At 48.6% G+C, this 12,735-nt stretch overlaps 1 protein-coding gene across 1 annotated transcript in view; it reads left to right on the forward strand.

Moving 5' to 3' along the window:
- Window positions 1-2,425: 2,425 nt before the first annotated feature.
- Window positions 2,426-12,735, forward strand: part of EFCAB3 (EF-hand calcium binding domain 3) — a 31,742-nt gene continuing 21,432 nt past the window's right edge. Inside the window, exons 1-2 of the mRNA XM_073681066.1 lie at window positions 2,426-2,536; window positions 10,168-10,239. Of these exons, the coding sequence (XP_073537167.1) occupies window positions 2,446-2,536; window positions 10,168-10,239 (163 nt within the window). The 5' untranslated portion in view covers window positions 2,426-2,445. The remainder of the gene's footprint in view (window positions 2,537-10,167; window positions 10,240-12,735) is intronic.

Here is a 12,735-nt window from a genome sequence, read left to right on the forward strand (position 1 = left end):
CTGGTATGCATGGCACCCCATCCCTCATTCCCAATCCCGGTATGCGTGGCACCCCTCATCCCCAATCCCGGTATGCATGGCACCCCTCATCCCCAATCCCAGTATGCCTGGCACCCCTCACCCCCAATCCCGGTATGCGTGGCATCCCTCACCCCCCAATCCTGGTATGCGTGGTACCCCTCACCCCCCAATCCTGGTATGCGTGGCACCCCTCACCCCCAATCCTGGTATGCGTGGCACCCCTCACCCCCAATTCTGGTATGCGTGGCACCCCTCACCCCCAATCCTGGTATGCGTGGCACCCCTCACCCCCAATCCTGGTATGCGTGGCACCCTTCACCCCCAATCCTGGTATGCGTGGCACCCCTCACCCCTATCCTGGTGTGTATGGTATCCCTCATCCTGGTATGCATGACACCTTATCCCTCACTCCCAATCCCGGTATGTGTGGCATCCCTCACCCCCAATCCCGGTATGCGTGGCACCCCTCATCCCGGTATGTGTGGCTTCCCTCACCCCCAATCCCGGTATGCGTGGCACCCCTCACCCCCAATCCCGGTATGCGTGGCACCCCTCATCCTTATCCTGGTGTGTATGGTATCCCTCATCCTGGTATGCATGGTACCCCATCCCTATCCTGGTGTGTATGGTATCCCTCATCCTGGTATGCATGGCACCCCATCCCTCATTCCCAATCCCGGTATGCGTGGCACCCCTCATCCCCAATCCCGGTATGCATGGCACCCCTCATCCCCAATCCCAGTATGCCTGGCACCCCTCACCCCCTATCCCGGTATGCGTGGCACCCCTCACCCCCCAATCCTGGTATTCGTGGTACCCCTCACCTCCCAATCCTGGTATGCGTGGCACCCTTCACCCCCCAATCCTGGTATGCGTGGCACCCCTCACCTCCAATCCTGGTATACGTGGCACCCCTCATCTCTATCCTGGTGTGTATGGTATCCCTCATCCTGGTATGCATGGCACCCTATCCCTCACTCCCAATCCCGGTATGCGTGGCACCCCTCACCCCCAATCCCGGTATGCGTGGCACCCCTCATCCCGGTATGCGTGGCTCCCCTCACAACCAATCCCGGTATGCGTGGCACCCCTCCCCCTCAATCCCGGTATGCGTGGCACCCCTCATCCTTATCTTGGTGTGTATGGTATCCCTCATCCTGGTATGCATGGTACCCCATCCCTATCCTGGTGTGTATGGTATCCCTCATCCTGGTATGCATGGAACCCCATCCCTCATTCCCAATCCCGGTATGCGTGGCACCCCTCATCCCCAATCCTGGGATGCATGGCACCCCTCATCCCCAATCCCAGTATGCCTGGCACCCCTCACCCCCAATCCCGGTATGCGTGGCATCCCTCACCCCCCAATCCTGGTATGTGTGGTACCCCTCACCCCCCAATCCTGGTATGCGTGGTACCCCTCACCCCCAATCCTGGTATGCGTGGTACCCCTCACCCCCAATACTGGTATGTATGGTACCCCTCACCCCCAATCCTGGTATGTGTGGTACCCCTCACCCCCCAATCCTGGTATGTGTGGTATCCCTCACCCCCCAATCCTGATATATGCATGGTCCCCTCACCCCTTTCACACTGTACACACATACGAAAAAAATAAACAGTTATAGTCACCTTTCTTCTCTGCTGCTGTGTCCTCTTCTGCTGGAGGCCGAGGGAGGAGTGCGGCGCCGGAGCACCGCACTGTCCGGCGCCATTTTGCTGAAGACACACTGTAAATGTGTCTTCAGTAAAATGGCGCCGGATAGCGCTATGCGCACGCGCCAGTCCGACGCCTTCACTCCGTCCCCGGTCTCCAGCGAAGAGAGGTGCCGTGGCAACGCTCCTCCCGGTCAGGTAAGTATGAAAGTATGGCGCCGGAGATCGCAGTATGCTTTCAGTGTCTACGCATACCGCGCGATCTCCGGCGCCATACACCTCCTCTTACCTGTAACGGCTGGATGCGTGCTTCTCTCTGGAGCCAGACTGCGCATCACGCATGCGCAGTCTATCGAGGCTTCGGACAGAAACACGCATCCCCAGTTTTATTATAGATGGCCTGCTTTAATGATTTTGGTCTGCCCTAGTGACCAACTCACTCAGAAAGATTACGTTACATAAATCAAAGGGTCTGACGTCATTCAGATCTTCAAGAAAAATGTAAGAAAAAGCCGACATAGCCATGACACGAGTAGACAGCTCCAATATCGCAACTTGTAAGTCCCATGACAATTTGGGTAATTTGACTTTCCTATTGTATGGCACGCTGAGTACGGTACGTCATCTATTTTTTCATTTGTAAATCGTTGTGCTATGCAAGAGAGATCATCAGTCCCTGTTGTAGTTCTTTGATTTCCTATCTTGTGACTTACAGCTTTCCAAGATGGCTTTCAGTTTTTTCGTAAGGATAAAACTAATCGTGTGGACATGAATGACATGCAATTCTCACTAAATACTATGGGGATTTATTTAACCCATCAAGATGCTTTTGAAGCCTTGAAAAGTGCTGATATTGATGGTAAGTACGTACTTAAATTAGTATTTTGTAGACATGATCATTAGTAGAAAATGTGGTAGTACAGTACCAGCAGAATAGAGCTAGATAAATTAATTTTACACATTGATTAAAACTAACAATAAAATGAACCTGTCAGTACATTTTTACATACAGAAGTAGCATTATGGCTGTATTGGTGCTTGTCCCCCAATAAAAACGATACCTTTTTTGTAGATATTCAATGTGCCAGTCATGAGAAATCTAGTGTAGAAGTGTGTCAATGCACTTGTCAGAAGATAAGTGCATGAACACGCCCCCAGTGCACATACAGCCTGATTTGCATATAGCTTTTACACTAGGTATCTAATGACTGGCACAACCAGATCTCTCCAAAAAAGTATAATTTTTATTGCAGGATAAGTATCTATGCAGCCATATAACTTTTTTCATGCTGACAGGTTCCCTTTAAACTAATGTACACAGTCACATTATTATTTAATTAATTAAGAATTAATTGATTATCAAATTATTTTTGTTCTCTGAGCTAAATTTATGTACGCCTTGCATGCTGCCATAAAACAAAGGAAAATAAGCACCATATATACATAAAGTATAAGCCGACCCAAATATAAGCCGAGGCAAATAATTTTACCACAAAAAACTGGGAAAACTTATTGACTCGAGTATAAGCCTAGGGTGGGAAATGCAGCAGCTACTGGTAAATTTCCCTATCCTGGTAAGTATTGCCCACTCATCACCAATCCTGGTATGCATGGCCCCCTCATCCCCAATCCTGGTATGCATGACCCCCTCATCTCCTATCCTGGTATGCATGACTCCCTCATCCCCTAACCTTGTATGCATGGCATCCCTCATCCCCAATCCTGCTATGCATGGCCCCATCATCCCCAATCCTGGTATGCATGTCTCCCCGCAACCCAATCCTGGTATGCATGACCTCATCATCCCCAATCCTGGTATGCATGGCACCCCTCATCCCCAATCCTGGTATGCCTGGCACCCCTCATCCCCAATCCTGGTATGCATGGCCCGTTCATCCTTAATCCTGATATGCATGGCCCCCTCTTCCCCAATCCTGATATGCATTGCACCCCTTATCCCCAATCCTGGTATGCATGGCCCCATCATCCCCAATCCTGATATGCATGGCCCCCCATCCCCAATCCTGATATGCATGGCCCCCTCATCCCCAATCCTGATATGCATGGCCCCCTCCTCCCAAATCCTGGTATGCATGGCACCCCTCATCCCCAATCCTGGTATGCATGGCCCCCTCATCCTCAATCCTGGTATGTATGGCACCCCTCATCCCCAATCCTGGTATGTATGGCACCCCCCATCCCCAATCCTGGTATGCATGGCCCCCTCATCCCCAATCCTGATATGCATGGCCCCCTCAGACCCAATCCTGGTATGCATGGCCCCCTCATCCCAATCCTGGTATATATGACCCCCCATCGCTGCACACATTAAAAAATATAAACACTCATACTCACCTCCCCTCCTCTGCTCCAGCGCTGCTCCTGTTCTGCCAGCAGAAGCCTTCCTCCGCGTCTAAGCAGCGCATGACGTCACTGCCATGCGCTCTCAAACGCCGAGGTGAACTGCGGGGATATTCACTCCTCTCCACGCCGGGGCTATGTGCGTGGAGAAGAGTGAATATCCCTGTTCTTTAATGGCGTGCGCACAGTGTCAGCAGCGCCCCAGCTCCCGCTGGTTTTCCGCAGGTTTTCCTGCTTTTTTTGCTGCGTTTTTGCAGTATTTTTTTTCACTGTCCTTCTGTCTCTATTTAGGCATGTACATAAACTTCTGTGAAAAAAAAGAATCCCATTCTATTTTGCCAGCAAAAATGCTGCGAATACGCAATAAAAAACACAGGTGCATTTTTTGCTGCGTTTTTGGTGCGCATTTGCAGCTTTTTTTTCACCACCCATTACTTCCTATGGGTGAAAAAACGTTGAAAAAACACAGAAAGAAGTGACATGCTCTATTTTCCAAATACGCAAGCAAGGCAGAAAATACGTAGCAAACAAAAAGCAACATGTGTGAACTGAGAATTCTGGTTTCTCATAGACTTTGCTGGTAAGGGTAGACGCACCTGAAAATTTGCATAAAAATCTGCTGCAAAATACGCTGCAAAACACAACATGTGTGAACATAGCCTTACACATACTCACAGAAAATCCAACCCTGACATGGCCGATTAACCCCTCAGCACATAACATTCTGGAGAGAAACTTCTGGGTTTCACATCACGGAAGATAGCAACCTTCATGACACATATCTCCCCTCACATACATTACCAGTGAACCTGTCACATATTCCCCCCCACCCCCACCCCTCTGCCCAAAGCCAGGGGTTTTGGCACCTTCAGACACCATACAGGGAATTCTGGAGAGGGCATCCTTGTTACCATGTAACTTCCTGGGTCTATGTTCCACTTGGAAACTAAAGTCCTGGAGGCCTAAGAACCACCTAGTCACCTGAGCATTTTTACCCTTCTTTCCCCTTAACCATCTTAGAGGTGCATGGTCTGATACTAGATTAAACCTATGACCTAGCAGGTAATACTTCAGCATATCCACTGCCCATTAGATGGCTAAGCAATCTTTCTCAACAATGGCATAGTTTTTCTCGCAGAAAGAGAGCTCTCACATACAGGATGGGATGCTCTTCACCATTTATCTCTTGAGACAGCACTGCTCCCAAACCGACTTCTAACGCATCTGTGTGGACCACAAATTCTTTACTAAAGTCCGGTGTTTACATAGTGCCAGCTTCAGCTCTTATAATGCCATCTCCGTTTCAGCAGTCCATTTGGCCGTCGTCGATTTGGTGCTTTTAAGAAGATCAGTCAGTGGTGCGGCAATCATGGCGAAATTTGGGATAAACCACCGGTAATAACCCACAGTTGCAAGAAATGCCCTCACCTGCTTCTTAGAAAGCGTTTGCTACGAAATTTGGGATAAACCACCGGTAACATCCCACAATTGCAAGAAACGCCCTCATCTGCTTCTTGGAAAACGGTTGCGGACAATTCTGTATTGCCTCGACCTTGTTGACTTGTGGCTTGATTTTGCCACTACTGATGATATACCTAAGTACTTGGCCTCTTCCTTCCCAATGGTACATTTTTTTGGATTTATAGTAAACCCCGCCTTTCTAGGAGCATCCAGAATCATCTGTACCTTTGGCAGATGACTACCCCAGTCTGGGCTAAAGACCACAATGTCATCGAGGTAGGCTGCGGCATACTTCTTATGTGGAGCTAACATCCAATCCATAGCCCTCTGGAAGGTGGCTGGGGCCCCCTGCAGTCCAAAACACATTCTGGTGTATTGAAAACACCCATCAGGTCTGCTTTTTGACTCTTCTATCACGCTGAGCTCTAACATACTCTTCACCTCAGTTGCGATTACCTCACGGCATGCTTCAGGAATCCAATATGGCCTACGGTTCACCCTTATATGCAGCTCTGTCAGCACGTTATGCTCCACCACCTGCAATTCTGAGTGAGAACAGGTCACGGTTCCACTGTAGTACTTCTCGACACTGTTGCTTCTGGGCCAGAGATAGAGTCTCCGCAATTGTGACATTCTCCACTTTGGCTTCGGGACTGGTTCCCAGGGAAGGAGCTTCCAGCGTTTCCCGATCTCGTCACGGCTTGAGCAAGTTGGTATACTTGGTGCGGCTTCCTTCGTCCTGGCTGGTGGACCTTGTAATTAACCTCACCTAGTTTTTCCACCACCTCGTATTGACCTTGCCACTTGGCTAGGAACTTGCTCGCGACCATAGGGATAAGCACCGGCATGCGGTCCCCAGGCTGGAACTGCCTCAGCCTCGCTGATCGGTTATACACCCTTGCCTGTGCCTCCTGTGCCTGGAGAAGATGCGCCATCACGATAGGCATCACTTTTGACATAATCTCCTGCAATTGGGCGACGTGCTCTATGATGTTCCAGTGGGGCATGACCTCGGCTTCCCAGGTTTCCTTGTCGACGTCTAGGAGCCCTCGCGGATGTCGACCATACTGGAGCTCAAAGGGAGAGAAGCCAGTGGAGGCTTGAGGAACTTCTCTGATGGAGAAGAGCAGGAACGGAAGCACATAGTCCCAGTCTCATCCGTCTTTCTCAATGACCTTCTTGAGTATGGCCTTTAAGGTCTTATTGAACCACTCTACTAGGCTGTCTGTCTGCGGATGGTAGACTGAGGTTCGCAGCTAGGCAATCTCGAGGACCTTACACAGCTCCTTCATCACCTTGCTCATGAAGGGGGTTCCCTGGACTCCTTTGGCAGGCCCGTCCTGGCAAAAATATGGACAAGTTCCTGGGCTATACTCATGGCCGAAGAGTTCCTTAGTGGTACCACTTCTGGGTACCGGGTTGCATAGTCCATAACTAGGAATTTGAGGTCTGCCCATGACTCTTGAGCAACCCCATTACGGACAGTGACATTGTCAAACGCCCCCTTTAAGGTAAGGTCCCTAACTTGAGCAGGCCCAAAGTTCTCTTCGAACACTTCTAATTCAGGGAGGTTGCATCACTGTCTCGTGCTCCTTCCCAGCAAGGACACACAGGGGGAACTCATCCACCTTTGATTTCGACTGGGTTTTTTTCCGAGGGATCTGGCTTTTGTCCGAGACACTCGTTACGGCCCCCTTTTGCCACTAGTCCCAAAATAAGGTAAAATCCCGCCCCAATATGACAGGATGTATCAAATCCTTGACTACCCTGACCTCATGGGACTGGGCGGCCACAGACTGTTCCTACGGTTACTCTGGCCACGGAAGTCCTTGGCATCTCCATTTATACAGTGAACTGCCACGGTTCTTGCAGGGATCGACTGGTGGTGAAGTGTAGCACTGATGAAGGTCACCAGACTCCCCAAGTCCAACAGTCCAAGCACCATTACCCCATTAATTGACACGGCACATGCCTGTGGCCGCTCGCCGGGTTGACAGTCCACACTACAGGCTGGATAGGCGTAATAGGAACAACGTTGACCTAGGCTTCAGTCCATTGGTTCTGGGGAAATATGACACCAGGCGGCTATGTGTCCAGGATTGTGACTTCGACAACAGACCACGTCCTTTGCGGTACCCTCAGCTAAATTGGGACGACCCCCATTTGAGACTCTAGTCCTCCTACGTGGTAAGCCTGCCCCCCTTTGGGTATACCAGAGACGATGTCCGGTTTTCCTGAGGGATCTTTCTACTACCTGGTACCTCTCTACTAGGCTAACCAGGTCGTCCGCATTTCGAGGGTCACCCTGAGCAATCCAGGTCTGCACTGGCCTGGGAAGGGAGTGGATGAGTCTGTCCATCACCACACGCTTGACCATCTGGGCAGGAGTGGAAGACCCTGGCTGCAACCACTTTTGGACTAGTTGGGCTCTCACCGACATAATTACTCACAGGCGTGCCAAGATTTCGGTCTTGGCGTATTCCTTGACATACTGTAGTGCCAAGTCATAATATGCTTTTTGGGGTTCACCTGTCAAATATGGCGCCAGCACTTCCGCCCACTGCTCTGGCGGAAATTTCTCCCGAGCAACCACCCTCTCGAAAACCGTGAGAAAAGCTTCCACATCTTCCCCAGGGGTTATCTTCTGCATGGCCCGTCTTACCACCTTCCAGATGTGGGAGTCATCAGCTGGACTAGGGGGTGGGGCGCTTGTCCTGCCCTGGATGGCGGCACGAGAGGACGAGCGCCTCACCCCCTAGTCCGGCTGATGAGCATCTGCCGCCCCTGCTCCTGCTGGTGCTGTTGTATTTGCTGTAGCAACAGCCTGTTCGTCTCCTGCTGCTATTGCGTCAGGACCAGATGTTTAATTAGGTCCTCCATGCTGCAGGATGTCCCTTGTTGGCTGGCGGCCTTCACCCAGGACATATAACTTTTCCTGTAGCAGCTACACGTGTTCCCGGAATGATGCCCGCATTTGACACACCAACTGTGATAGATTGACTCACTCAGCTGCTCTCAGATGTAGACACAAAAACACTTGGAGCCAAAGTCCGTGGCTGGTTTATTACATCATAGACCAGAAAACAAAATAAACATGGTCTTTCCGGCATAATGGCAAAACAAAAGATAACATTTAGAACAATAACACAGTCCATATAACTGCGGGATTCGCCCGCTCAGGATACTCTAAATGTGACAACACAGCTTTTCTTCTTAATTATGCCAGACAAATTCAGTAAGTCATGAGCCATATGCTTTTATCTTCATGTTGGCTTTTGCATTGGTGTTCTACTTTGTTTGATTAACACACACAATTGTTTGAATAATCCTGAATGTTGACACTTGAATTGAGATGTACTGTAACATATTGTCTGCAAATCTTGCAAGATAGAGACATGGAGCAATATTGTGATAATATGCTGATTACGTATTATACCAAACCATGCAAGTTGATTAAATGCTCAAACAATGAGTTTCCACCTTGATCCCTGGCCCTTGACCTGTGAATGATGCCTGCAAGGACAACTATGATCTATAAAAAAGGGGTCTCTGCCTGTATTCTGTGTCATTCTACAGCATGTCAGCTTAGGGAACTTCGGCCCCAGCTGGAGGAATACACATCGGCTCCATTGACCATTGCTGAACCCTCACGTCTTGAAGAATCCAGGTTGGGACAATCAGGTCACCTGGCCCCAGACTTCACTGATTTTGGCTAGTTTCCTAAGCTTGTTGTTACCTGCTCTCTCTGGGGGCCCACCAAAAGCGGGGTGCCACTGGGGGGTGTCAGCCCCGGAAACCTCGAAATTGCAGCTAATCTATTCTCGGCTGGCTAGCGGAAGGGTAAGGACTGTGTAATGTTGCACCATCTTGGGTACTTGCTGGGACTGTTCTATGTGTTTATTGTCCGCTTTGTGGTTCAATAAAGTATTACCACACTGTTCTACCTGCACCCTGTATTGTCTGAGTAGTGTTACGCCCACGGAAGACCCCATGTCTTCACACTAAGCTTCAGCTCTCACCTCCACACTGGAGACTTCCCTGTCTCCCAACACACAACCGAAAAAAAACTCATTGGCTGGACATTTAACTTGCCCAACCACACCCTTGAGGTGGAGATATGGTGAATAGACGTCCCACCCATCTCTTACACCTACTCACAAAAAATCCAACCCTGACATGGCCGATTAACCCCTCAGCACAAAACATGCTGGAGAGAAACTTCTGGGTTTCACATCATGGAAGATAGCAACTTCGTGACACATATTTCCCCTCACATACATTGCCAGTGACCCTGTCACAACACGTAATGTAATACATTTTTTCTTCTGCGTAGATGTCCATTGCAGTTAGTATTTTTTTCACGGTACAGTATCACTCGCAGTTATTTTCCTCTTATTTTATTCTCGCCATTTGATCTGTACATTTTTTATTTCTGCTTTGAGATTTTTTCTCTTCAGTATCAGGTATTTGAGATTTCTGAACTATTTTGAGCCAGACTACAATTATTTTTTCTGTTAAAAAAAAACCCCTCCACTTAGCTCCAAATTATTTTCATTAGATTTTTTTAAGCCTGAACTATAATGTCAAAGTGGTTAATTACAATAAGGAGCTGCCGAATGTGTCAGTAACCGATAATCATATCTAATAGCATTTTATGTTTGCATTTAGGTGATGGGAAGGTGAATTTTTCTGATTTCCTTGCAGTGCTGACAGACAACCAGCGATTTTTGATAACTCTTGGTAAGTGTGAGACGTACGCCGCCTAAGTTCAGATAGGGGCGAGACCGGTTACATGAATTCGCTGGAATCCTGGGGAACTGTTACTCAGGGCAACCATAGACTGCAGCTTCTCTCAGGCACAGGATAGATTAATTTGCTGACCAGACACATTTGACAAGAGTCCTCAGAAACGGTAGAACAGTAACATTTAATGAGGCACGGCCAGTGCAATTTAAAGAAGTTGTCCACTACTTTTACATTGATGCCCTATCTGTAGGATAGGGCATCAATGTATGATCGGTCGGGGTCCCGCACACGGCACCCCCGCCGATCAGCAGTTATCGGTGCCAGCGGCGGTGGCCACCAGCCGGAAGTGCACACCTGCGGGGCTCCGCCGTCAAGTGGTAGTGGCCGCTGCGGTGTACTGCACATCCACCTCCCATTCAGTTGAATAGGAGGCAGATGTGCAGTACAAAGCAGATGTCACTACCACTTGACGGCGGAGCCCCGCAGGTGAGCACTTTCGGCTGGTCGCTCTTTGTACAGTTATAGGCATGTTTCTTATCAGCTGCGCAACATTGACAATAATATCTGGTTAAAACGTTCCACTTGTCCATTACCCTCTGGGTGATAGGGCGTTGTGTGGGATCTCTGAATTCTACAGTACTTTCCTAGCTTAGCAAAGAGCTGGTTCTCAAATTCTCTTCCTTGGTCGTGGTGTAACCTCTTAGGGAACCCAAACCTCAAAGAAAAATCATTGAAGATCTTCTCTACCGCTGTTCGACCTGATTTATTGGTGGTGGCATATGCTTGAGCAAATCGAATAAAATGGTCCATCACCACTAAGATGTATTCATAGCCACCCTTGCACGTCTCAATATGTAGAAAGTCTATTGAGACCATCTCGAACGGATACGTAGTTTGGATGTTGCCCATAGGTGCCCGGGTTGATGTGTTGGGACATTTATCTTTCAGACACCCACACTCCCTGGTCACGTACCTCTCAATATCTCTCTGCATGTACGGCCAGAAGAAACGTTCACTTATCAAGTTTGCTGTCCTTTCCACTCCCAGGTGTCCCATGTTTTCATGGATTTCTTTGAAGACCAACCTACAGAATACTCTTGGTAGTACCATCTGCCGGTATTGTCCTCCTTTACGATACAGGATACCGTCTTCACTGTGGTAGAGCTTCGTCCACCCTTTAACTAAAACAGATGGTGACTCATTATCTCTCTCCCGTTTACTTGGAAACCGATTTTGGTCCACATAAAGTAGTATTCTACCAATTATCTGATCTTCCCGTTGTGCTCTACGGATTTTTCCTTTTGATAGTTGTTGAATAGACAGTGGGTGATCTTGTTCTCTCTCTTTTATGGTGGTTTCCACCATCAACTGACACCACAATGGTGTGTCTTCCTCTTGATAAGCTTGTATTGCTTGAGTAGTGCTCTCAATTGCTTCCAGACTGTCTTCCTCCGAGCATTCTTGCATGAAGTCCTCAGGCTCTAGTGGCATTCTCGACAATCTGTCAGCATTCGCATTGCATTTTCCTGGCCTGAACTTGATGCTGAAATTGAAGTCAGCTAGTTCAGCGACCCATCTCTGACCCGTTGCATTCAGTTTGGCTGTAATGAGGACATAGGTCAAAGGGTTGTTGTCAGTGTATACCTCAAACTCTTTGCTGTAATAGAGATAATCTCTAAATCGTTCACAGATAGCCCATTTCAATGCCAGAAACCCCAATTTTCCAGAATGTAGATGATAATTCTTCTCGGCGTCTGTCAACGTTCTAGAACCGTAACCGATAACTCTCAATTTTCCATCTTGATGCTGATACAGGGCAGCTCCCAGACCGACTTGAGAAGCGTCACAATGAAGAACAAATGGTAAGTTGAAATCAGGATATCCCAAGATGGGTGGTTTTACCAGGTAGTCCACTAGATCTTCCAATACCTCCTGGTGGTCTGCTGTCCAGAGAATGGGCTGTTGGAACGAAACAGCGTTGTTTCTTTTAAGCCCGATCCTACCAGTGTTCTTTTTCTCCGTGGGTGTTGTTGACTCTGTCCCCCGCCCCAAGAGGAGGTATGTGGGGCAGCCATCCTGGAGAAGTTCCGAACGTAAGTACGGTAGTAGGAGAAGAATCCTAATATCTACCTCAACTCCCCGACGGTAGAAGGCCGCTTGTCTTTTAAGGCCAGCACTGGAGCGATTTCTGCTGGGTCCATGGTATATCCTTCTTTGGACACAATTTTCCCTAGAAATCGGACTTGCCTTTTGAACAGTTCACACTTCTTTGGGGTCAATTTAACTCCGTATTGTTGATACCACTGTAATACGGTCCTCACATGTTCAACATGCTCCCGGCAGGTTTTGCTGTGTACCACATTGTTATAAAAATACGGCTGGCAGATATCGTCCCTCAATCCTTCTAAACATGTCTCCATGCTTCTCTGGAATTCTGCTGGAGCTGAACTAAGCCCAAACAGTATGCGAATTCACTCATATAACCCCCAC

Source organism: Phyllobates terribilis, unplaced genomic scaffold, assembly GCF_046119375.1.
Source record: "Phyllobates terribilis strain yellow unplaced genomic scaffold, ASM4611937v1 Scaffold_5__5_contigs__length_657084704, whole genome shotgun sequence".
NCBI classification, from domain to species: domain Eukaryota; kingdom Metazoa; phylum Chordata; class Amphibia; order Anura; family Dendrobatidae; genus Phyllobates; species Phyllobates terribilis.